We start from the raw sequence: 22,882 nt of genomic DNA, 5'->3' as shown, positions 1-22,882 counted from the left end.
AATAGAATAGATTAATTCGGTGTCCGGTATTACAGGTGAGAAGTCAGCTTGTGGTTTCACGGCAGTAAATGTTGTCTGATGTCGTTACCTTGGGGTAGCCTCGTCTTCGGAGAATACGCATAGCATTGGAGAACACGCTGTCCCTTCTCCTTCTCTCATGTCCTGTAAAGGGTTTAGCCCATAACAGATACTCAACCCATATCTGTTGAAAGAGTGAATCGATCTATCCCTCCGTTCATCAAAGAACCAATGAATGAATCAACAGTGCTGCTTACTGGGGCGCCTGGGTGGCTCCGTCAGTTAAGCCCCTAACTCTTGATTTCAGCTCAGGTCATGATCTCTCGGTTGGTGAGATCGAGCCCCACGTCAGACTGTGCGCTGTTAGCACGAAACCTGCTTGGGATTCTCTCCCCCCGCCTCTGCCCTTCCCCCACTTGTTCTCTCTCTCTCTCTCTCTCAAAATAAATAAATATAAGCATTAAAAAGCCCACACTGGGGGCGTTTGGGTGGCTCAGGCGCTTGAGCATCCAACTCCAGCTCACGTCACGATCTCACGGTTCATGAGTTCGAGCCCCGCATCAGGCTCATGGCTGTCAGCACAGAGCCCGCTTCGGATCCTCTGTCCCCCACTCTCTCTCTGCCCGTCCCCTGCTTGTGCTGTCTCTCTCAAAAATAAATAAAACATTAAAAAAAAAAAAAAGTCCGTGCTGCCTGTTGTTTCCTTCTCAAGGGGGACTTCCCTGCTGGACTAATATTAACATCTCCACATCCGATACATGTGACGCTAACACACTTGTTCACAAGGATCCTTCCACACAGGCAATGGCCGTTCAGGGAACAAACACTAATTGGACCCCTATTACTTTTGGACACAAAGCTGCCAAGCACAGAAACTTATGTCCCTGCCCTCCGTTTACAGTCCAGAGCGGGAGACAGACACGCATGTTAAGGAAATAAATAAACATTTCCTTGGTAGCTGCGGGATGCGCGATCCACGAACTGGTCAAATCTCCCCTTTAGCTTTCGGTCAAGGAGGTGACAGAGCTGTTCCTTCCCTGAACCTCTCTACCTGCCTGCCGAGCGCATGGGAGGACCACATTTCCCAGCCTCCCTTGCAGCTGGTCTGGGAACGCTGATGGCCAAAAAATAAAAATTAGGGGAAAGAACCAAAACAGAACCCTTGGATGGTGGGAACCACACAATGGGAGGAGGCTGGAGCTGGAGGAAAGCCGTATGACCCACCCCGGGCCGCAACATGAGAAAGAAACTCGTATTGGGCCAAGCCTCTTAAGATTTCGGGGATGAGTTCTTCCCACAGTGGAGCATAGCCCGACCCCGAGCACTGAAAACCAGTGAAATCAAGCTGAAAACATGAACCGAAACAGCATGCAAGGTTCACGCGTCCACACGGACGATCACGAGCCTCAGCTCTCAAAGTCCTGGCGGCCACCCTCTTCCTCCTGCCAGGTGCCTCCACGGGTGTTGGGTCCTGAGTCCAGAGGTAGGACTCTGGGTGGCTCGTTTAGCCTGTGTGCGTGTGTGGTGTGTGTGTGTGTGTGTGTGTGTGTGCGTGCGCGCCCAAGGTGGAGGGGACAGGCAGGTGAAGGAAAGAGTGGGCTTTACAGGACCAGTGTGTATCCTGCCCCCTACTCCTCCACTCATTGGTGAGAGCACCCTGCTCAGAAGCTTCTGGTCTCCGTGCCTCTGTTTCCCCAACCGTATGACAAAGGTGATGCTGGCACCTGGCTCCCCAAGGGGCTAGGTGAATTCACCGACGACATGGCTGCTGAGGGTCCTGCCGGACGCCTTCTCACCAGCACAAGGTCCAAAACTGAAATCCTATTTAGCCCCGTGTTTTAAAGACTTAAAAAATAAAAAGGGGCTCGGGAGATGAATTGAGGACAGATGATCGGTACTCACTGGGTGTCTCTCCCTCCCACACTCTCTTCACACTCACACACACTCACACACACACACACACACACGCTTGAGAAATGATTTTTTTTTTTTTTTGAGGAATGCTCTCAAAACAAAAACAAAAACTCTGCTTTGTTCCGCGTAAGCAGCATTAAAAATTCACCAGTTGTGGGAAGCAAGAGGGGCCCGAGTGCGGCCTGAGCTCGGCACAGATTGCTGGAGAGTTTGAACCAGTGATGCAACCCGCGGGGAGGCCACCCGACAGAGGGCTGGGGTCTTGGGGACCCTCTGCCCAGGGAGCCTGTGAGGCTGCTCACTCTTCCCTCCCTCCAGTCCCCGCCGCAAAGCCTCGGTTACTTCATCACCCTCATTGCAACCTTGTTTATTTATCTGCTGGTTTATTTCGTGTTGGCTTCCCATCTGGCCTGGAATGTAAGTAAGGTCCGTGAGCGTGGGGACTGCCGCGGGTCTAGGAGCTGAGGCAGAGCCTGGCACACAGTAGGCGCTTAATATTTGTGAAAGAACAAAAAGGCAAGTCAATAAATGAGCAAACGGCTGAATGCAGAAGAGAGCAAGGGCGAGGCGCAGCCGGCGAATGATGAGCGGATGAATACAGCCTTTCCCCAGCTCGGGCCGAGGCCGGAACCCATGCAGGGACCAGGGAATGTGTGGCCCCAGGACGTCATTTCTCTGGGTCTCAGTTGCCTCAACTGTACAATGGGGATTATAGGAATACCCACCTCATTAGATTGTTCAGAGGCTTAATGAAAACAACATCCGTGTTAAACATAGTTCGGTGTTTGGCACAACCAGGCAGGCACTACATACCCTAGCTCCCACCGCTCAAATGCAAATAATAATAATAATAATAATAATAATAATAATAATAATAATATTGGAAGATTCAGTTCCTAAGATCCAAGGAGTTTCTCAGTCCTTAGAAACTCCCAGCTGAGCCCCGTGAGGGGACAAAGGTCTGTACTAAGTGAGTTATAAAAACAACTCCCAGCCAGGAACCACTGAGCCGCCCCCCACCCACCCACCCGCCCAGGGCTGGCCCAGGATTAACTCTGGCCTGCCCAGCTTGCTTAGTTTCTGGCAGGACTTTGAGGAAAGAGGAAAGGGGGAAGGGGGACGTCTCCCATTCCATTTCAATACGAATCCCCTCCAGTCACAGTACCTCCCGGAGGAAGGTGACAAGGGAGGAAACAGAGCCCCAAGAGAGGCGACGCACGTTACCTAGGGATAAGAGGCCGGTCTGGTGCCAGCACCCGTGTCTCCTGACCCCTCAAGCCCCGCTCTGGCAGCTAGACCACCCCAGATGTCCAAAGCCGAACACACACTCCATGCACATCCCAGCAGGTTTGCCATAAAGGCTCCCAGCTGAGCCCTTGGCAGACATCACTAATCAATTGGGGCGCATGCCAAATCCCTTCCAACCCAGAGCTCCAGGCAGGCACTACCAATCAATTGGAATTGGCCTGGGAGATTAAGAGCATCCTCAGCTCTGCTCCAGGCTGTACGTGAGGTGCCCGGTGTTCTCCCCAGGGCTCAGCACACCGCCTGCACGCTGGCCAGCATTTAGTCCGTGCTTACTGAGCGAATGAATGAATGAATGAATGAACGAACGAACGAACGAACGGACATCCAGCCCGTGCCAGGTGTTTGGGCAGAGACCCTAGGTGAAGAGATCACATCTACCCTCTCTGCACCTTCCATCGGTGAGTACAGAATTTGTTCCAAAGGCCAATAAATCCCAAAGTGGTAGGTAGCAGGGGTCGCCATTCCTCTCCTGCTGCTCCGCTCGTGGTGCTCCCCACTTCCCCAGAGCCCTGGGATTAGAGTCACTTCTTCTTTCTGGTGTGTGACCCCGGGGAAGTCACCCAAGCTCTCCGTGCCTCAGTTGCTCCCTCCATAAAATGGGGATTATAACCAAGCCCGCCTCAAAGGCTGTGGGGACTCAAGGATATCACCACGGAAAGCTCCAGGCCCAGTGTCTGACACAAAGCAAGAGCTCCGAAGAGCCAAGCTTCCATCAATCTCCCTCATCACACTTAAGGACCCTGAAGCCAGGGCCGCGATGTCTTTCTAGGCACCGAGCCTGATGCTCAGGACCGTGCTGGGCAAACGCTGACGTCGGCGGGCCACTAACATCCACTGGGGACGATGGCAGGGTGCAGATTCTGTGGGGCAGGAGTCGGGGGACTGTCTGGGTTCCGGGACCCCAGCCGAGCTCCCCAGTACCCACCAACCACAGAACGGCCCTCTCGGGATGCAGCACGGGGCTCCCACGTCCAAGCGTCACTAGCTCCTTGGCCTCCAAGAGGACTCACCAGTGACCCCTTCGGTCAGCAGCATCCGGCCGCCTTCTCTGCCACTTCCTGCAGTCCCCAGTCTCAGTCCCCACGGGGCAACACACACTCCAAGTCTCAGAGACGGTGAGCTGGAGCAGCCAGGAGCCAGAGCAGGAGGTGGGGCATCTGGGTTCGCCCCCCGCTCCAGGCTGACACCCTCAGCACATCCCTCCTCCTCTCTGGACCTCAGTTTACCCACGTGGAAATCAGAAGTGAGGGCAGCCTGGTCTCTAGGGCCCTTCCAACCGTAATGGTGCCTTCTGCATGCTAACATTCATTGATTGACTTAGCCCACAAGCATTTATTGAGTGCCTACTGTGTGCCAGATCCTGTGCTAGGATCTGAGCTGTTCTCTGCTGGAAGGCCCCTCCCCATCCTTGGCCTCCAAGGCCCTGTCCCTCTTCCTATCACAGACTTATCACACTGTTTATCGTGTTTGCTTCCCTCTGAGTCGTGGCCTCCTGAAGACAGGATCACATCTTGTCCCCTTGCTGGGATTCCAGAGAATGGTTCTGGAAGTAACTCTTGGGCAAATGAAGAAATTTACGAATGCGTGAATTCTAAATCTCCACCCCACCCAACACAACACCTTCAGTTAAGCTTTTTGCCTTTTCATTCCTTTTCCCTAAGTCAAAGCCCTAGGAACCCACCAGACAAATCCTGCTGACCAGTAACCTTCCTAGCCACGTCTCCCTCCTGCGATCTGGGTGACCAGAAGGTGCCCACAAAGCCACACGTGGTACTCTCAAGATGTTAACTGCTCCGTGGGGGGGGGGGGGGGGGGCGGACACCGCTGGCGGGGGAGGGGCGGTTGATGGGAGCTCAGGTCGCGATGGGTTCTGTGCCCTGCCCCTCACTGTCCCAACAGACACTCAGTAAATATTTAGACATTAATTAACTTCCTCCAGGGAGCGGTGACTCAGTGCCAGACACAACCTCTAGGGGGAAAGGTGAGCGCCCCCAACCCTTCTCAGGGGCCCAGATAAGTAAGGCCGGCTCTCCATCCTAAGAAGGCTTGTCTCAATCCAATCTGCCCTCCTGCATGCGATGCAGGTCTGAGGGCCCCTCCTCCCCACACGGGGGCACGCGCACGCTCATACACACAGGTGCACGCTCACTGCCCTAAACGGTCGGTCTATGGTGCCCTGCGTGGAACCATCGTACATCCGAACAGGAGCCTTGCGTGCGAGCCATCCATTCTACAAACATTTGTGGATCCCTACCGTGTGCCCCCCAAGCTTCACTGCTCCCGGGGGCGTCAAATAAGTCAGCTGTTCCGTTGCCTCCTTCAGCAACGCTTGCCTTACAACAGCTGTGGCAACCCCCCCCACCCCGCTTCCCAGGCCACCCCCCGAAAAGATCAAGGGTTTTCATTAAGCTTGGACAACTGCTTTGCTCGCCCCACAAGCCCATCTCGGTTCTTGAGGAGGAGAGGAAACCCAGGGAGCGTGGGCCCCAGACAAGAGGGCCCAAAGAATGGGGTCACACGGATGGGTTGACCACCTTGTAGCTGACCCCCCAGGAGGGCAAGAGCCTTAGCAGAGCTCAAACTCACTTTGGGGCAGGGGCAAGTGGGGGACTGGGAAGTGAGGAGGGGAACCGGCCAAGGTGAGGGGCCTAGCCCCTGCCCCCAGCCTGCGGCTAGAGAACCCACCTCCCAGAAGCATGTTGTGGGCCACCGGCCCCGAGACTGGCTGTGACTGATGAGCTGAAGCTGGAACAGATATTTGCTTCTTTGTGACTCCTGCGGGCACTGGTGTCAGAGCCGTTGGCAGGAAAGTGGCGGGTGTGCATCACATCAAGGTCATGTTCACTGCGTATCGAGCCTCAGGACTGGACTCAGAACCACCCAGGGCAGAAGTCAGCAGCTGATTTCGAAGCACCTGCAGTTAAGTTCCAGTCCTACAAACAGACCTGGGTGCAAATCCTGCCTCTACCCTGTCTTGGCCGTGCGATGTGACCTTGAGCAAGTCACCTAAACTCTCTTAGTTTCCTCCAATAAATTCCGGGCAAGGACAGAAGGCAGGCCTGAAATTAGCATTAAAAAATCCATTCTTAGACTCTTGCAACAGGCCAGGCGCCGTGGGTTCCAGACCTGACTGTTGCACATCGAGGCCTCATAGCCATAAATTCAGGTAGGACCTCCTGCCTCCCTCCACATGCTCGTGATGTCGCAAAGGCGAACTCCAAAAGTAAATAAATGAAGCTTCTGTGTGTCTTTAAAACGGGCCCTAAGGAAATAAGAGGCAATGGATTTTTATTCCTACAGGTACTTCTCACGGACAAGTTCCACTCCCGTGTGACCCTATCGCCAAACCATCTGTCTCTTCCATAGAACGCAAGTAAGACGCCGCTTCTCTGCAGTCACCCTAAAATGTCGTCGTGGCTTCTCTGGGTGGGGGTGGGGAGAGCTGCTACTGGTTGAAGGGCTTGGACCAGACGGAGCACAGAAAGGACAAGAGTGCCGGATCTGTTGAGACCTCGGGCAAGTCCCGCCCACTGTCAGTGCCAAGTTCCTTCCCCTGCAAAATGGAGTAAGTGCTCCTTAACTGTCTTCACCCTTGACGCTTGGCACTGAGTAGATGCTGAAAAGTGTCTGTGGAATCCAATCTGGAGGATTCTTAAGGCTGACAGGAGGCCCAGAGACTCGAGGATGGACTGGCTGAGTCTCTTCACTCCCACCAAGGGGCAAAAGGGGTGCTGAGGACAACGGGCCCAAGGAAAGAGGGCACTCAGAAGAAATCCCGAGGAAGGAGGCCGACTCAAGGACCTTCTCCTCAAGCCAACCTCCTGGACCCGCGCCCCCCCCACCCCCCCACCCCCCACCAACTCGAGTAGCAGCCACCGCCCCCTTCACACCTACCAGTCCAGATGCAGGGCCCCCAGAGATGGCGATCCTGTCCCTCTGTTCTGTTTGTCTCCATCCCCAGCTGGGAGGGGGTGGCCCATGGATGGTTCAGGGCAAAAGGGGAAAGGACATCAGTGAAAGTTAGGTTGGCAAGTTCCAGGGCCCTTGGTATCCGCCTCCCGTCTGGAGCTCACAGGCCTGGCACAAATCCTGGCTTTGCACACCGGGGGGCTGTGGGACTACACTCAGGTCCCTCCTCTGCTGGCAGTCACAGTGAGGGATTCTGGGTGTTTCTGGCAAGGGGCTGCCCCACACTAGGCACATAATAATGGCCCTCATTGTCATTATTATTATTTAGGAAGGAAAGGAAAGGTTACAGAACCCGCGATAAGGACACTCCGGTGATAAGGAGTGGCTCAGAAGGCCCGTGAACCTCAGCTGGTTCCGAGGCCATAGGCTCTCTGGGACCAAGATTCCCCATGTCTTGGGTTTTCCCACCAGACAAATGGGGAAGACAGCGCTTCCCCGAGTGTCTCCTGAGACCCCTGGGCCAAAAAGTCAGGGAGTCGGGCCCAATATTTTCTGCGGTTGAGGCACCTCCAAACCTCTCTCCCGTGAGGGTCCCCAAGGTCAGGCCGGCGGCCCCACTGGTCTCCTGCGAAGGCCCGGATCCCGCGGGTCACCCGGGGTCGGCAGGTGAGAAAGGAGGTGCCGCGTGGCCGGGAGTGGGGACTTGCGCGCACCTGCCGCAGGTGAGGCCCAGCCATGCGGAAGGGGGAGGAGCCGTCGTCGCAGCACTCAGGTGAGCCGACCCCCGGCTCCCAGGAGCCAGGCCGAGGGCGGCCGCGGGCTCCAGCGTGGCGGCTACGAGGCGACCCATAGTGCACACAGCGGCCCCAGCGGCTCCGAGTCCCACGCGGCTCGGCAGCCCCAGGAGAACATTCGAGGCAGCGGCGGCGTTGGAGGCCCGGGGTCCGTTCGGTATTTGAATAGCACAAAGGAACCGCCTTGGTCTGATTGGCCGGCCGAGTGGCCCCGGGGCGGGCAGCGCCTGTCACTCGGGAGGCTCTGGCTACTCCCATTGGCTCGTCGGGTGTGGGGCGGGGCCCTAACGCCCGGCTAAATAGCTGGGGCCGGGGCCGGCCGAGGCTCATTGCTTTGGCGCCGAGCGGGGAGCACGAGCCTGCGGGTGGCGCGCAGCGCATGGTGGCGGCTCCTCTCGGAGCGCAGCCGACCCGCTGACCCGGGCTCCGTTTCCCCTACCCGGCGCGCCCCGGCGGCCGGCTGGAGGCCGAGACAGCAGCAGCCTTAACAGCAGCAGCGGCCGCGGCTGCTCCGCCGCCACCGTCTCCGCGGGAGCATGGAGTGCGCCCTGGACGCCCAGAGCCTGATCAGCATCTCCCTGCGCAAGATCCACAGCTCCCGGACCCAGCGCGGCGGCATCAAGCTGCACAAGAACCTCCTGGTGTCCTACGTGCTCCGCAACGCGCGCCAGCTCTACCTGAGCGAGCGCTACGCCGAGCTCTACCGGCGCCAGCAGCAGCAGCAGCAGCAGCAACAGCAGCAGCAACAGCAGCAGCCGCCCCACCACCAGCACCAGCACCTCGCGTACGCGGCGCCCGGCATGCCGGCCAGCGCGGCCGACTTCGGCCCGCTCCAACTTGGCGGCGGCGGGGACGCGGAGGCGCGCGAGCCGGCCGCCCGGCACCAGCTGCACCAGCTCCACCAGCTCCACCAGCTGCACCTCCAGCAGCAGCTGCACCAGCACCAGCACCCGGCGCCCAGGGGCTGCGCGGCGGCGGCGGCGGCGGCGGCGGCGGCGGCCGGGGCGCCCGCGGGCGGCGCGGGGGCGCTCTCGGAGCTGCCCGGGTGCGCCGCGCTCCAGCCGCCGCACGGCGCGCCCCACCGCGGGCAGCCCTTGGAGCCGCTGCAGCCGGGTCCTGCGCCGCCGCTGCCGCCGCCCGCGCCCGCCGCGCTCTGCCCGCGGGACCCTCGCGCCTCGGCCGCCTGCTCCGCGCCCTCCGCGCCCCCAGCGGCCGCCCCTCAGGCCGCTGCTGGCGCCTCCCCGCCCGCCTCCCCGGCCCCCGCCTCCTCCCCCGGCTTCTACCGGGGCGCGTACCCGGCCCCCTCGGACTTCGGCGTGCACTGCAGCAGCCAGACCACCGTGCTGGACCTGGACACTCACGTGGTGACCACGGTGGAGAACGGCTACTTGCACCAGGACTGCTGCGCCTCCGCCCACTGCCCCTGCTGTGGCCAGGGCGCCCCAGGACCCGGCCTGGCGTCCGCCGCCGGCTGCAAGCGCAAGTATTACCCTGGCCAGGAGGAGGACGAAGACGACGAGGAGGACGCTGGCGACCTGGGAGCCGAGCCCCCCGGGGGCGCCCCGTTCGCCCCCTGCAAGCGCGCCCGCTTCGAGGACTTCTGCCCGGACTCGTCCCCGGACGCGTCCAACATCTCAAACTTGATCTCCATCTTTGGCTCGGGCTTCTCGGGGCTGGTGAGCCGACAGCCGGACTCCTCGGAGCAGCCGCCGCCGCTCAACGGGCAGCTGTGCGCCAAGCAGGCGCTCGCCAGCCTCGGCGCCTGGACTCGAGCCATTGTCGCCTTCTAGGGACCCCCGAGGGCACGGGGACCCGGGGCCCCGCGGGGCTGGGGCCAGACAAAGACTCGGCCAAGGGGCGAGAGGAGGGAGCGAACGGGCGCCTGGCCACCCTGGGCTGAGCTGAGGGCGAGCAGGGGGAGGCGGCTGATGTTTTATAAATTGTAAAATAAAAAAAAAAAAAAAAAAAGAAAGAAAAGATATCTATGATCTTGGACTTTATTTTTGCAGAGAGAAAAAGCGCCTATTTAAGTATGCTTTGTGTTTCTCCTACTCTTTTTTTTTCTTTTTATTGTAGTGATTGCAGTGGTGTTTAGCGAGGAGCCAGCCACGTGAGGGAGGGCTGCTGCCCGGAGGAGGTGCCGGGCAGCCGGGGGCGAGGCAGGGCGCCCGGGCCGCCAGGGCGCGCCGGGGGCGCAGCGCAGGAGGGCGCGGGGCCCGGGACGCCGATTCCAATCAGTTGTCAGACCCGGGAAGCCCGGCGCTCGGTTCTCCCGAGTCCCTCCATGGGGTGAGGAATGGGTCTTGTGAAATCCTGAGCAAAAACAAAGGCAAACTCTCTATCTCCGAAAGGGACGTTTGGGTCACATTTCCTCTCCGGGGGCGGCCTCCAAAGTTCTCAAAATGAGAAGGCAGAAATGAAAACACTTCAACTTTTTTTTTTTTTTTTTCTTTCCCGGGGCGGGTGTCTTGAACCCCTCCTCTCCCCGCCCCTCTGGCTCCGTTCTCTTCCCCTCCTCCACCCGTCTCCCGGACTCGGGGGGTGGCGCCCGGCACCCCGACACTCCCGGACACCGTTTGGGGAAGGGGTGGGGGGCGGGCACGGCGGACTACATTTCCCATCATGCCCAGCACTGCGGTCCTCACTAAACAAAAAAGGAAGTCGATTCCTTCACCTGGATCCCCGGCGGCCCCGAGGGAGGGAGGGGCCGGGACCGCCGACTGCGTTGGAGACTTTTCACTAAGTTCCCGGTCAGATGTGGTGTTTGTGTGTGTGCTTCTGAGTTGCACTGTCCTAGTTCAGGCTTCGGTTGCATTTCATGAAACCAGCATTGTTCGAGGCTGTGAGAACCCTGTCCTGTGTCTTCAGCTCGATAGATTTTGTTTAATTTAAAGCCTTTTGTTGTAAAAAGGTGGGGTTCATCTGCAGCCCCTCTGGTTCTCTGCCATCAGCTCCATGTGGACCCCAGAACAAGTTGCCAACCCTTCCTTTCTTGGCCCTTCTCCCTCATTCTTCTGTATTTTTGTGCATATTGAATTGTATATCACCGGGTAAAACTGTTCAGATGATTTGTTTAAATTTATAATCTTAATAAAAAGCCGATTATAGAGGATGGTGGCGTCTTGTTTTCAGATCGGCCTGGAGGTGGAGGGGAGGACGGAGGGAGGTAGGGAGAGACCCCTACCCCCATGCAAATCCCAGCTCTCCGGGGCCTGGGCGGGCGGGATCTGCCCACATCCGCAGGGCCGGGGGTGGGAGAGGGATTGGAAGTGCGGGATGTGGGTTGCTGGGGACGTGAGGGCTGCGCGCCTCCCCGGCCGCCTTCCCCAAAGGGCCCTGCCCCCCCCCCCCCCCACGGGAACGGCCGCCCCCCGGGGTCTCCAGCAGGAAGCGGAGCCTGCCTTCAACACATTTCCTGCCCGGCCTGGAGCGCAGGGCCTGGTCGGCCTCAAGTCTAAGCCCTCTGCGGCCGGGGAAAGCAGCCTAGGGACCCTGGGGGGGGCTTTCTGGGCCACCCACACTCCCCGCCCCGCGCCTCCGCCCGCTCGTCCGCACGTCTCAGGCTGCAACTTGGGGAAGTTTTTTCCTTTTCCTTTTTTTTTTTTTTTTTTTTTTTTTTAAGTTGAGTTTGTTATCACTGCTCGGTGCCACTTGGTGGTGTGCTGGCGGCGTCTCCCTCCCTCCTCGCGCCCCTCCCCTCTCCCTCCCGCCTCCCTCCCCCCCGCCTCTCTTCCCTCCCCAGTGGATGGAGGCAGGAAGGCTCCAGGCGCGCTCTCCCCTCTGACCACCTACGGAATGACCTCAGAGTGGGAGAATGTGCCAAGGCCCCGAGGAAGCTCGCGTTCTCCCCACTGGAACCAAATTCACATCTGGAGCCGCGGCTCCGGCCCGGGGGCGCGCGGGGGTGGTTCCAGCTTTACAAATAGGGGATAGGAAAGAAAGACTGAGAAAAAGAAAAAAAGCCAAGTGGCAGCTTGCTGTTTGTTTGACAGTGTCTCTCGGTGTCCCTCTGGCTCTGGCTGCTCTCCCCAGTGCTCTCGCGCTCGCTCTCTCACCCCTGCGCTCCCCTTTCCTGCGCAAGCCACCCCTCCGGACGACTGGCGCCCCCACCCCCCTCCCCCCGCCCCCTGCTTCACGCCTCCAGCGGCGACTGGAGGGGCTGCCGCCGAGAGGCCCCACCCCAGCCTCTGAGAGGAGGACGCACGGCAGTCCCAGGGGCCCTCTCGGCTTCGGGTCCCCGTGTCGCGCGAGGCGAAGTTCTCGGGGACACTCCAGAGCGCGGGGGGCCGCGAAGGTCTGCGATGGGGGTGGGGGAAGAGAGAGACCACGGAGGCGTGAGTTGCGGGGAGGAACGGCACCTCCACCCCAGCCCCCCCCCACCCACCCACCCACCCAGGGCTGTTTTCTCGGCCTCCCACGGGAAGAGTCTGGAGCTGCTGGGGAGGGGGAACAGTGCGTCTCCCCGCTCCCCATTTTCTCCCTGCTGCACAGGGAAGTAGCAGGAAAGCTGTTTGATGCACGGTTTTGCTTCAATCCACCAAGCCAGTTGCCAGAGCTCCCCCTAGCGCCACTTCCCGGGCGCTGCAGCGGCTGCGGCTGGGAGTGGGCGAGGCACAGCCGCCAGCGGCGGGGCCGCCGGGGGGCGGGGGGCTGCTCCGCGCCCACCTGGGGCTCAGCGCCCGGGCCGGAGGCAGCCCCGGCTGGAACGGGAGCCCCGGGCCGCGGGCGTCGCCACTCCGGGCCCGCGTCGAGGAGGGGGCACGTGGTCCAGTCGCCTTTGTTGGGAGCGCGGACCTGGGCACGGGAAGGGACCGGCCAAGGGGCTTGGGATCCTGCCCGCCCCCCCCCACGCCCCATCCGTCGCCCGGAGGCCTACGGCAGAGGAGTGCGGCTGGTAAGCTGCCAAACAAGAGCCGTGGACCCAACAGGATCCCGGGACCAGCGTTCCCCTCCCTTTTTGCCAGGTTTTCTGAGCTTCAGCAGTGCCAGGAGCCTCAAGCACATGGGGTTCTAACTGGTGGAGGGAGGCGAATGGAGGGCTCTGAGAGCCCCCAGAAGGGAGGTACCCTTCCCCCCCCCCCCCTTATTTTTTCAGGACTCAGGCATCCACACAAAGGGTTAATGCCCCAAGCATAATAGGCAGTGACCCAAAACACAACCCACCGGCGATCTACCGGCTAAGATATTCCTTACAAAACATTTGCACTTGCTACTATGCTGCCCAACACACGGGGGTGCGGGGAGGGGGGGGGGGGGAGGGAACCACACCCGGCCACACTGTCCCCAACACAAGACGCTCTAAGCAGCATCTTCACTCAAACCCCCAGGGTACTGCACAGCACGCAGCATGCCCACCCAGAACATCCTGAGAGACTAATATTCCCGTGCGTAGCACAGACTGAAAGGCTGGGGGGGCTGTGGAGGATGCCCGGTTATGACAGTCCCCGGGAAGGGGGAAGGGGGCAGGCAGGCGGTCCATCCAGAAGTCCACAGACCCAGATCCACAGACAAGCCCCTCTTTCTCCAGTAAAAAAAAGGCCAAGCCAGACCCCACAAGAGCCCCCAGGCAGGAGTCGGGGTGCTGCTTGGGGAGGTAGGGAGACCCAGGGAGTGATGGGGTGGGGGGCTTCCAGAGCACAGCAGCTCTGGAAGCCAGAACTCCAGCAAACCTCTCGCTCATTCCCCTAGGTACCCCCCCCACCACCACCACATGCAAACACACACACACTTCCCCCAGCTCCTAGAACACCGCAGATCCTGCTGCCCTTGATACGTGGTGTAGGGTTGAGCCAGCCTCCAAGCGGCGCTCCCAGCAACATAGAGCTGCTGGGATGACAGTCCAGATCCTCAGGGAGCTCCAGGCTGCCCTCCAGAGAAGCCAGGGGCTGGGGATGCCCAGGGTTCCCAAGAGAGCCACTGTGCAGGGTGCTGAGATCTGAGTGCTTTTATGGAGTATGCATGCGTGTGTGGGTGGGTGGGTGGGTGGGTGGGTGTGTGTGTGTCCTGTGACTTTCTTCTCTGCACTTGAGATTCCCACTCCCCGACTACAGACCCACTTCTCACTACAGCTATAGACGGCAGCTGGTGGTTTCCCATCTCCCAGCTTTGCCGCCCGACCGAGACTGTCCTCTTACTGTCGTATCCCAAGCCTGTGTTCTGTCCCCAACCTGGGGCCAGGGTAGGAGGGTGGTTGGTAGCCCCCACGGGAAGCTCCTGGGCAGAGAAGGGGCGCTCTTCTCAAGGAGGGTGGTACCCGGTGACAGACCAGAGGTGTCTAGAGAGAGGGGCTACAAGCCAAGCTAAAGGAAGCTTTTAGCTGTGGGGACTTGGGGAGACCCAGGACACAGGCATGGCTGCTTCGGGGCTTGGTGACCAAGTGCAGCCAACACAGCCCTGAGGAAGGAACATTCTCCTTGCTCCTAGCTGCCAGCCAGGATAAGGAGGCTCCAGGGCCATCTGGTGCCTCCCAGGTTTGCCACTCGGGGAACCCCCAGGGGAAGGGAGGCTGCAGCCCCCAGGGCAGGGGGGGCAGGGTTCTCCCAGCAGGCTCCGCGGCAGGGATAGTGACATGGGCCACCGTTGTGGGGTTGAGGGCAGCGAACAGCCAGCCGCAAGGAGGCCGAACTGGAAGAACTTGGCTGGAACTCCTGTGTGGCCCTTCCAGGCACTCCCAGATACCACTGCAAAGGCTTTGAGGGGGAGCTGGGGTGATGAAGGGGTCTGGCCAGTAGGGATGGAGGGGGGAGGGCCATGCTGAGGTTATCGTGCCCGCCTTCAGACACAGACACGCAGCTGGTGGGGTCTGGGGACATCATCGTCGGGGGGCGGGGTACAGGTAACATGATCTTTTCTCACAGGCAGGTGGAAAAAAAGGCTGACTAGAAGCTCTAAAATACTTAAGTGATTATTACTAGGTGCGGACTTTACAGACAAGCTTTGATCCTTCATACGTTTCTAGATTTTCCAGATTTTCTGCAATGAGCACGTATCACTTTCATATATTTAGAAGAAAAAACTAACACTACATGTGTCGGAGAAAAATGTGACGTGACAGGTGCCGTAATCGATGTACGGACGGCATGCTACGGAGCAGGGCGGGGGGGAGCCGCTGTATTCAGCCTGTCTGGGCCAGGCTCCCCCCTGACAAACAGAACACGCACCAAAAAGCCTTGATTCACCAGAATTCGCCCTCCTGCGCTCTGTCTTTGTTAAAAGAAGCGTGAGACAAAAAAACGACAGCTCATCTCGAGGATGTCGTTGAAGAGGCCTTCTGGAGGGAGCCTTGTTAATTCTCACCTCTGACCCCTGGCCCAGCTCCACCCCGTCCTACCCATCAATCATCACCGAATGATTCGCTCAGAGTTGCTAGATTACCTGGAGAGGAGGGTTGTAAGAGGCAAATGTGCTTGAGGAACGTTTGCAGCAACTTAGGCCAAAGAGCACTGGACCAGGAGTCTGGAGACCGAGGGGCAGGCTCTGGGTTGGCCACAGGCTTACCTTGAGGCCTGGCCTGAGTCGCTCTCCTAGCAAGCCCACATTCCCTCACCTGTAGGGATAGAGTTAACGAGGAGGGGAGTAGGGGCGCCTGGGTTGAGGCAACTTAACTTAGTCGGTTAAGTGTCCGATTTCGGCTCAGGTAGGTCATGATGTCGCGGTTCCCGAGTTCGAGCCCCGCGTTGGGCTCTGTGCTGACAGCTCAGAGCCTGGAGCCTGCTTCCCATCCTGTGTCTCCCTCTCTCTCTGCCGCTCCCCTGCTCGTACTCTGTGTCTCTCTTTCTCTCAAAAGTAAATAAGACATTAAAAAAATTAAAAAAAAACCCACAGCCACCTATAAGCACGGTCATCTGCCTGTTTCACTCATTCATTCAAAAAATCCATGCATTCAGTCATTCACATATTTATCGAGGACCTCTAGGTGCCAGGCAGCGAAGACACAGCCGAGAACAAGACAGACAAGGGCCCTGTCCTCATGGAGCTTACATTCCAGTAGGGGAGACAGGCAAGAAGCAAGGGAACCAATAAACATTAAGTTACGTGTTACAGAAAAATAAAACAGGGCCAGACGGACTAGGGAGAAGGGGGCGTGGCACCGCTTCCGACCCAGATGGGTCAGCTGGATTAGTCAGTATCGGAGAGGCTCTGCGGTGGTAACAAATCAACCCCCAAATCTCGGAGATCTCACACAACGAAGATGGATTTCCTGACCGTGCAAAATCCCGCTAAACTGACGATTCTCCGAAGGCTGCTGTCCTCCACGAGGCGACTCAGTGATTCAGGAGTACAGAGTCCCGCAAGGGCCCTTCATCACCTCGGTCAGGAAGCGATTCCCGTCGGGGCGCCTGGGTGGCTCAGTCCACTGAGGGACCCACTTCGGCTCAGGTCGTGATCTCCCGGTTCGTGGGTTCAAGCCCCGCGTCGGGCTCCGTGCAGAGCCCGCTTCGGATCCCCTGTCTCCCTCTCTCTCCGCCCCGCCCCCGCTTGCACTCTTTCCCTCTCTCTTTCAAAAATAAATAAAAAACATTTAAAAAAAAAAAAAAAAAAAAAGGAAGTGATCTCCCTCACCTATACTCACAGCCAATTGGCCAGGATTAGTCGCAGGAACTTGCCTAACCGCCAGGGGCCCGGCAAGGGCAGTGCTCTTGGGGGCCTCGGAAGGAAAGGCAAGGCACAGGTGGTGGGGCACTAGAAGTCTCTACCACAGCAGCCGGACAAACGAAAGAGCAGTCCAGGAGGCAGCAGCAGCACAAAGATACACAGGAGCGACTTCGGTGTGTGGGAGGCCCAGGAAGACAGCTCGCGTGGCCGAGGCAGAGGGCAAGGGGGTCAGTGGCAAGAAATGGGACCAGAAAAGAAGGCAGGGACGGGAGGATGCGGTTATGACCCACGAAGGAACTTGGAGCCGCGTCTGGCACAGAGCAAGCGCCCGAGAAATGGTATGATTACTGGCGTAGGAACTTCCTTCCTTTCCCCAGGTCAGTGGGGGGAGGGGCAGAGGGAGGAGATAAACCAGTACAACCACAGTCCGGGTCAGTTTCCCTGGTCCGGACCAGTTTCCCTGGTCACGCTGGGCAGGCTGAGGCTCCAGGCCAGTTGGAGCTCTGTCCCTCCTCCTAATGGATGGAGCCCCATAGAGGCAGGCATCCAAGGACCCTCAGCAAAGAGGGACGGTGGCAGGGTTGTCCCAGGGCCGCATGAGTGTTCCTTGTGGGACATCCCCTCCCTGGAAGTTGTAATACCAGATGAGCAAAGGTGGGCCAGCACACCTAAGGCCTGGCAACCGAGGGCTTCCCGAGGCCACCCCCACCGGGGACGCCCGTCCGGAGCCTAGCCTTGTGGTTCCAGTTCAGCCTCCAGAGCCACACGGGCCGGAGTGCAAACTGGGTTCTGTCACTTTCTAGGGAACAACAGGCTCTTCACTTCCCCTCTCCAAGTCTCCAGTCCCCTGTCCACAAAATGAGGATGTGCACAAGAACTCACCTGTGCAGTGAGCCTTCTAGAACACCTCACCTGGTATACAGTAGGTCCCCGATAAGCAAGAGTTTTGATACTGTCACAACTCAGCTCTGCGCAGATACTAAGCTTTCACTGCAAGATGCAGGACAGGCTTTCTACTGACTCTACTGACTCCGAACAAAATTGACGATCAAAGAATTCCGATGATGTATCTTTTTCAAGAGAGACCCACACTGAGATCTTTTTAACTCTGAGGCCAGGGAAGGAGCGCAGGGAGAGTGCCCCATACACTTTAAACTTTGTTGGATTTTGTGTGCGTGTGGCTTTCCATGATCGGCAGTCATGTTTTCAAATATGCTAGTCTCCAAGAAGGTGCCTCAATATCTTCAAGGCCTGGCTATACCCGACAGTCAACATTTACCCAAGGTGTGTTTAACAATTTCATTCAGGATGTAGGCTTGGTGATTGAATGAATGGATGGATGGATGAGTGGATGGGCTATCCGTCCCATTCATTTCATTTATTTTTTTTTTTCAAAAAAAATTTTTTAATGTTTATTTTTGAGGGAGAGAGACGGAGAGACAGAACATGAGCGGAGGAGGGGCAGAGAGAAGGAGACACAGCATCTGAAGTAGGATTCAGGCTCTGAGCTCTCAGCACAGAGCCCGATTCAGGCTTCAAACTCACAGACCTTGAGATCATGACCTGAGCCAAAGTCAGATACTTAACCGACTAAGCCACCCAGGCGCCCTTATTTTTAATTTTTTTTAAAGTTTATTTATTTATTTTGAGAGAGAGAGAGAGAGCACAAGTTGGGGAGGGGCAGAGAGAGAGAAAGACAGAAAATTCCAAGCAGGCTCCATTCTGTCCGCGAAGAGCCCAATGCGGGGCTTGATCCCACAACCTGTGAGATCATGACCTGAGCTGAAATCAATAATCTGAGGCTTAACCCCCTGAGCCACCCAGGCGCCCCCTAAGGAGTGGTTTAAAGGGAAAATAGTTGGTGAGAGATGGCCTGCCTTCCCCTAGCCAGGCCCTTCCCACCCCCAGTCCCCTCCATCTCTAACCCCTCCCCCTCTTGCCCCCACCCCAGTCATTTCCTGAAGTTTCTTGAACATTCCCACGCACCCTTCCCAGGTTTATTCCCCCACCTCCAGTCACCCTCCAGGACACGACACACACACACACACACACACACACACACACACACATGCACACACACACGCACGCACACACAACCCGGGGTGGAACTTGAGGCTCTCCTTCTACACCCACATCAACCAGCCTGGGGAATGCTGGGAAGGCTGAGGAATAAAGCCTCCCTTTCTCCCGAGAAAGAGCTGGAGCTCTGAGACAGATAAAGGACCTGGCTGAGAACAGAAGACGTCCTCGTGGGGAAGGCAGTTAGATCTCTGGCCTGCAGACATTCCGAATGGATGGACATCCTGTCTCTCCTTGGCCTCTCCTTCAGTTTGCTCTGGGGCGTGGGCAAGATGGCCACCGGCCAGGCCCAGCTTCACAGGCCTGTGACCAGTGTGGTCACACAGGGCTTCACGTTCAAAGGACCCCATGCTTGGGGTTTAACGCTCTGCAGCTGCTGTCTTGAAATCCATAACCATTTGTCTTTGAATCTGTGTTTTGTAAGTGACATCTGATGGGACAATGGAGCACGCGCCAAGAACTTGGAGCTTCAAGCCATGTGCTGTCCTGCCTCCTGCCACCTCCCTGCCTCCCCGGGACAGGTTCTCAGCTCCCCCTTACCCCCTGACACCGTGGCCCCGCCTGGCCTCCCCCTCCACTGACGCCCTCCACCCTGGGTACAGGCACAGGGAGGGTGGGGGTCAGGTATCGGGGGTGTGCCAGCGGCCATCACTGCCCAGGACTGGCAGCATGCACTTGGGCACCCATGGCAGGGGTGGCAGGGTGCCTGGGAGGGTCTGCAGTATCCCCAAGCCCAATAGCACTCCCTGAAGCAGCTTTGTGTGGTCAAGGATCTTCTTCCTCCTCCTGTAGCCCTCCCGGGACTGCCTTGTGTTTGTCTTCTCTGGCCAGCTCAACGCACCCTCGGGGACAAGCCACGAAATAAAAAATTGTATACTTTTGGCGATTCTGCACAGGAACGAAACGCTCTGGTTTTGCATTTAAAACCGCTATTGCACAATATGGAGATGAATGGTAAAATTCATGCTAGTCATTTAAATTTTTTATTTTTCTTTACTTAGAATGACATTAAGCAGCAAACAGAAGACACCGTGACAAGTTGGGAGAGAGCCTGGAGAAGTAAAAGCGTTCTATGTACTTTCAATGGCACTTTTTCCCGCTTTTCCGGCAAAGGGCCCCGCATGTGGCTGGGCCCCACAAGGACACAGCTGGCCCTGCCACTAGCGTCCCCAGGACAACACCGTCCCAGAAGCCCGGCACAAGGGGCACCTACCCAATAGCTCCAACAGGAAGTACCACGGATCGCACTCACCTGCACAGCCCGGGTCACATGCTCATTTCTGAACCAATCACAGCAGATGAGGAGGCAGGAGCCCTCTGACTGGTCAGGTCTGGGCATGTGTCCATCCCTAAGACTCGGGGATTGGTCAGCCCACCTCAGTGCCTCCCAAGGGGTGCTCCATGGGGAAGAGGGATTCCATTCCCAGAGGAATGGGGGGGATTGTCCAGCCACCAACCCCTCCTCCCCTCAACGCTGTCCTTCCCCTACACACTCCTTATGCTTAGTTTAAAAGAGAGAACAGGGGCAGCTGGCTGGCTCAGTGGGCAGAGTGTGTGACTCGATCTCGGGACTGAGTTCGAACCCCACTTTGGGTGGAGAGATTACTTAAAAAACGGAATTTTGACGGTGCCTGGGTGGCTCAGTCGGTTGAGCGTCCGACTTCGGCTCAGGTCACGATCTCAGGGTTTGTGAGTTCAAGCCCCGCATCAGGCTCTGTGCTGACAGCTCAGAGCCTGGAGCCTGCTTCAGATTCTGTGTCTCCCTCTCTCTCTCTGCTCATCCCCTGCTTGCACTGTGTCTCTCTCTCTCTCTCTCTCTCTCAAAAATAAACATTTTTTAAATTAAAAAAACTGAATTTTTGGGGGGACCTGGTTGGCTCCGTCAGTTCAGCATCTGACTCTTGATCTTGGATCAGGTCATGATCTCATGGCTCATGGGTTCGAGCCCCAAGTCAGGCACACACTGTCCCTGCAGAGCCTGCTTGGGATTCTTTCTCTCTCTCTCTCTCTCTTTCTGCCCCTCCCCAGCTCACTCTGTCTCTCCCCCTCCCTCCCTCTCTCAAAATAAATAAACTTTAAAAAAAAAAAAAAGGGGCTTACTCTGGCCTGCTGCCCCCCCAACTCCCCCCCCCCCCCCACCACCACCACACTGCCCTTGCTCTCAGTCCCTTGAACTCATTGGCTCCTGCATCTGGAGAAAACAGAGCCTCACACAGGGAAGGTGCTCAATAAACTTCCATTGGCTCAACGGCCCCACTTCCTGTGGATCGGGCAGGCATGGGGAAGGCGGCTGTGAATGAACCCTGGCCTCCATCAATGAAACAGAGGAGGCCCGGGGGGGGGGGGGGCGGGGGGGCGGGGCTCAGATGTGGAGAGGCAAGTGGGCGGTCTGTTTCCAGGAGGGGCTTCGGTGCCAGGATGGACACTTGCCCTGCGATGCAGGGTGGCATCTCTGTATTACCAAATGCAGGGCAGCTCTCACTCGGTGTCTTTCCTTCCGGCTTTGCCTCTCTGCCCTTTGGGATCTCCCTGAAACCCAGCCTACTCAAGGCCAAGTTCACACAATCGGCCTCCAGGGTGCCGTGTGAACCACAGAAGCACAAAACCCCAGAGCCTAGGACACTGGGAAGCCATCCTGCCAGGGTGGCCCTCCGTGGGGTCCCAGAGCTCCTGCATTAGAGTTGTCCGGGGAGGGACAACCCGGCACCCAGGGCTCCATCTAGCACCTGTTATCCAGATTTTTCTAGGATTTTTCTATTCATTCATTCACTCAACAAATAGGTATTGGGCACCCACCGACGCTGGGGCAGTCACTATTCCAGGCCCTGGAGAGTCAGTGGTGACCACGATAAACCTGCTTCCTGCCCTCCAACCGAGCTTTACGTTCTCCTCAGAGCGATGAGAACCAAGTAAACAAATCAATAGTAAATTCAGATCGTGATGAGTGTCCTACAGGCAACTAGAACAGAAGGCAGGTCGGAGAAGAGCTGGCCTGGTGGAGGCTCCCTCAGCAGCAACTCAGAGAAAGCAGGGAGGGCCCCTTGGAGGTGGCGTCACTTGAGCTGAGCCCTGAGCTACCAGACAGAGCCACTGCTCACCCTGGAGCCCGAGCAGTCCCAGCAGAGGAAACAGCAGGTCCAAATGCCCTGGGGCAGGAAGGAGTTTGGCATCTTAGAGGGCCAGGGGGAGAGCAGTGTGACTGGAGCACAGGAAGTGGGACAGAGCACAAGGACCAGAGGAGTCGGATCCCGTGGTGGATTGATCGGCCAGCAGTGAGAAGCCCACTTGAAGAATATGATGGGACTTAGAGGGCAGAGTGGAGTCAGGAGACCAGAGAGGAGGCTGCCACACTGGTCTAGTGAGAGCTGGGAGCGGCCGAGATGACACAGGGCAGGCAGGGGAGAAGCGGACAGATGTGGGTTATAATCTGGGGAGGGACCCCACGGGGCCCGTTTGCGGGTTGACTTTGGGGAATGGAAGAGAGGCTAATGCATGGATTTGGGGCCTGACGGTTGCTGTCCAGAGATGGGCTGCCCGGAAGTGGAGGACAATCGGGAGCCCACTGGCCATAGGCAATTTCCACGACAGAGGAGAAGTCTTTCTCTTGCCCAGCAGGAAGTGCCTCATCATGCTGACAACGTAGCTCCCGCGTCAAAGTCAGGGTCCATCCTGACTCACAGGGTGAGCTGGAGACCTTGTGCGCGTCCCCTCCCCCCCCCTGCTTCCTCATCCCTACGATGCGGGTGATGCCACTTTCTCAGCTCACCCTGGGGACTCCATGAGGGCGCGTGGAAAGCTGTCCTGCAGGCTGACACATGGCTATGAGCCAGAACTGTCATTACTGTCCTTGCCATCCTGCCTCTTCCTTGTCTTTGTGTGGCTGGCCCTGCCTCCCGGAAAGAAATGGGGCTCCGGAAGTGGGTGCCTCTCAGACAGGGCCAGGGTCTGGGGCCGGTCCTGGAGGGATGGACGCTGATGCGGGTGGGGGGAAAGGGAGGGCTCTCGGGCTGCCTGAGTGGCGACAGCGCAAGGCAGCCAGGGCCACCCGGCAGTTTCAGGTAAGGCCCAGGGAGGGGCTACGGGAGTGTGAGCTTCAGCAGGAAAGAGACCAGCACCTCCCTGGCGAGCCAGTGTCTTCACCCACCAGGGTCTCAGTTTCCTCCTCTGTGAAATGGGGACACAGTTGGCCCATAGTGAGGATTGAAGTGAGACATGCTTTTAAGCACTTGACACAGACACACGGGCTGGGCTCAGGAGCCACCAGC

At 57.9% G+C, this 22,882-nt stretch overlaps 2 protein-coding genes and 1 long non-coding RNA gene across 4 annotated transcripts; 2 read left to right on the top strand and 1 right to left on the bottom strand.

Moving 5' to 3' along the window:
- Positions 1 to 6,534: 6,534 nt before the first annotated feature.
- LOC122232962 lies at positions 6,535 to 8,324 on the bottom strand. Its single transcript, XM_042963503.1, has 3 exons — positions 7,863 to 8,324; positions 7,135 to 7,201; positions 6,535 to 6,971 (listed from the first exon to the last, which is right to left on the bottom strand). The coding sequence occupies exons 1-3, from the start codon at positions 8,322 to 8,324 to the stop codon at positions 6,817 to 6,819; spliced, it is 684 nt and encodes a 227-aa protein (XP_042819437.1). The 3' UTR covers positions 6,535 to 6,816.
- IER5L (immediate early response 5 like) lies at positions 8,288 to 10,410 on the top strand. The gene has a single exon (XM_042964131.1). The coding sequence runs from the start codon at positions 8,480 to 8,482 to the stop codon at positions 9,731 to 9,733; it is 1,254 nt and encodes a 417-aa protein (XP_042820065.1). The 5' UTR covers positions 8,288 to 8,479; the 3' UTR covers positions 9,734 to 10,410.
- Positions 10,411 to 16,505: 6,095 nt separating this feature from the next.
- LOC122233050 lies at positions 16,506 to 20,241 on the top strand. Of its 2 annotated transcripts, none has more exons than XR_006210500.1 (3): positions 16,506 to 16,876; positions 17,342 to 17,822; positions 19,042 to 20,241. It is a non-coding gene; the product is annotated as an uncharacterized LOC122233050 (long non-coding RNA). The 2 variants fall into 2 exon arrangements; XR_006210501.1 differs by having other exon boundaries at positions 16,507 to 16,876; positions 19,619 to 20,241.
- The last annotated feature ends 2,641 nt before the right edge of the window (positions 20,242 to 22,882 follow it).

Source organism: Panthera tigris, chromosome D4 (assembly GCF_018350195.1).
Source record: "Panthera tigris isolate Pti1 chromosome D4, P.tigris_Pti1_mat1.1, whole genome shotgun sequence".
Lineage (NCBI taxonomy): Eukaryota > Metazoa > Chordata > Mammalia > Carnivora > Felidae > Panthera > Panthera tigris.
Note: the sequence above shows the minus strand (reverse complement) of the source record. Positions and strands in the feature narration are given on the sequence as shown.

Coding starts and splice junctions, on each gene's coding strand:
- IER5L (XM_042964131.1), top strand. CDS start 8,480: ATGGAGTGCGCCCTGGACGCCCAGAGCCTGATCAGCATCTCCCTGCGC.
- LOC122232962 (XM_042963503.1), bottom strand. CDS start 8,324: ATGCGCTGCGCGCCACCCGCAGGCTCGTGCTCCCCGCTCGGCGCCAAA. Junction 7,202..7,862: donor CTGGGCCTCACCTGCGGCAG/GTGCGCGCAAGT, acceptor ACCCCCTCCCAG/CTGGGGATGGAGACAAACAG. Junction 6,972..7,134: donor GGGGCCCTGCATCTGGACTG/GTAGGTGTGAAG, acceptor CGTTGTCCTCAG/CACCCCTTTTGCCCCTTGGT.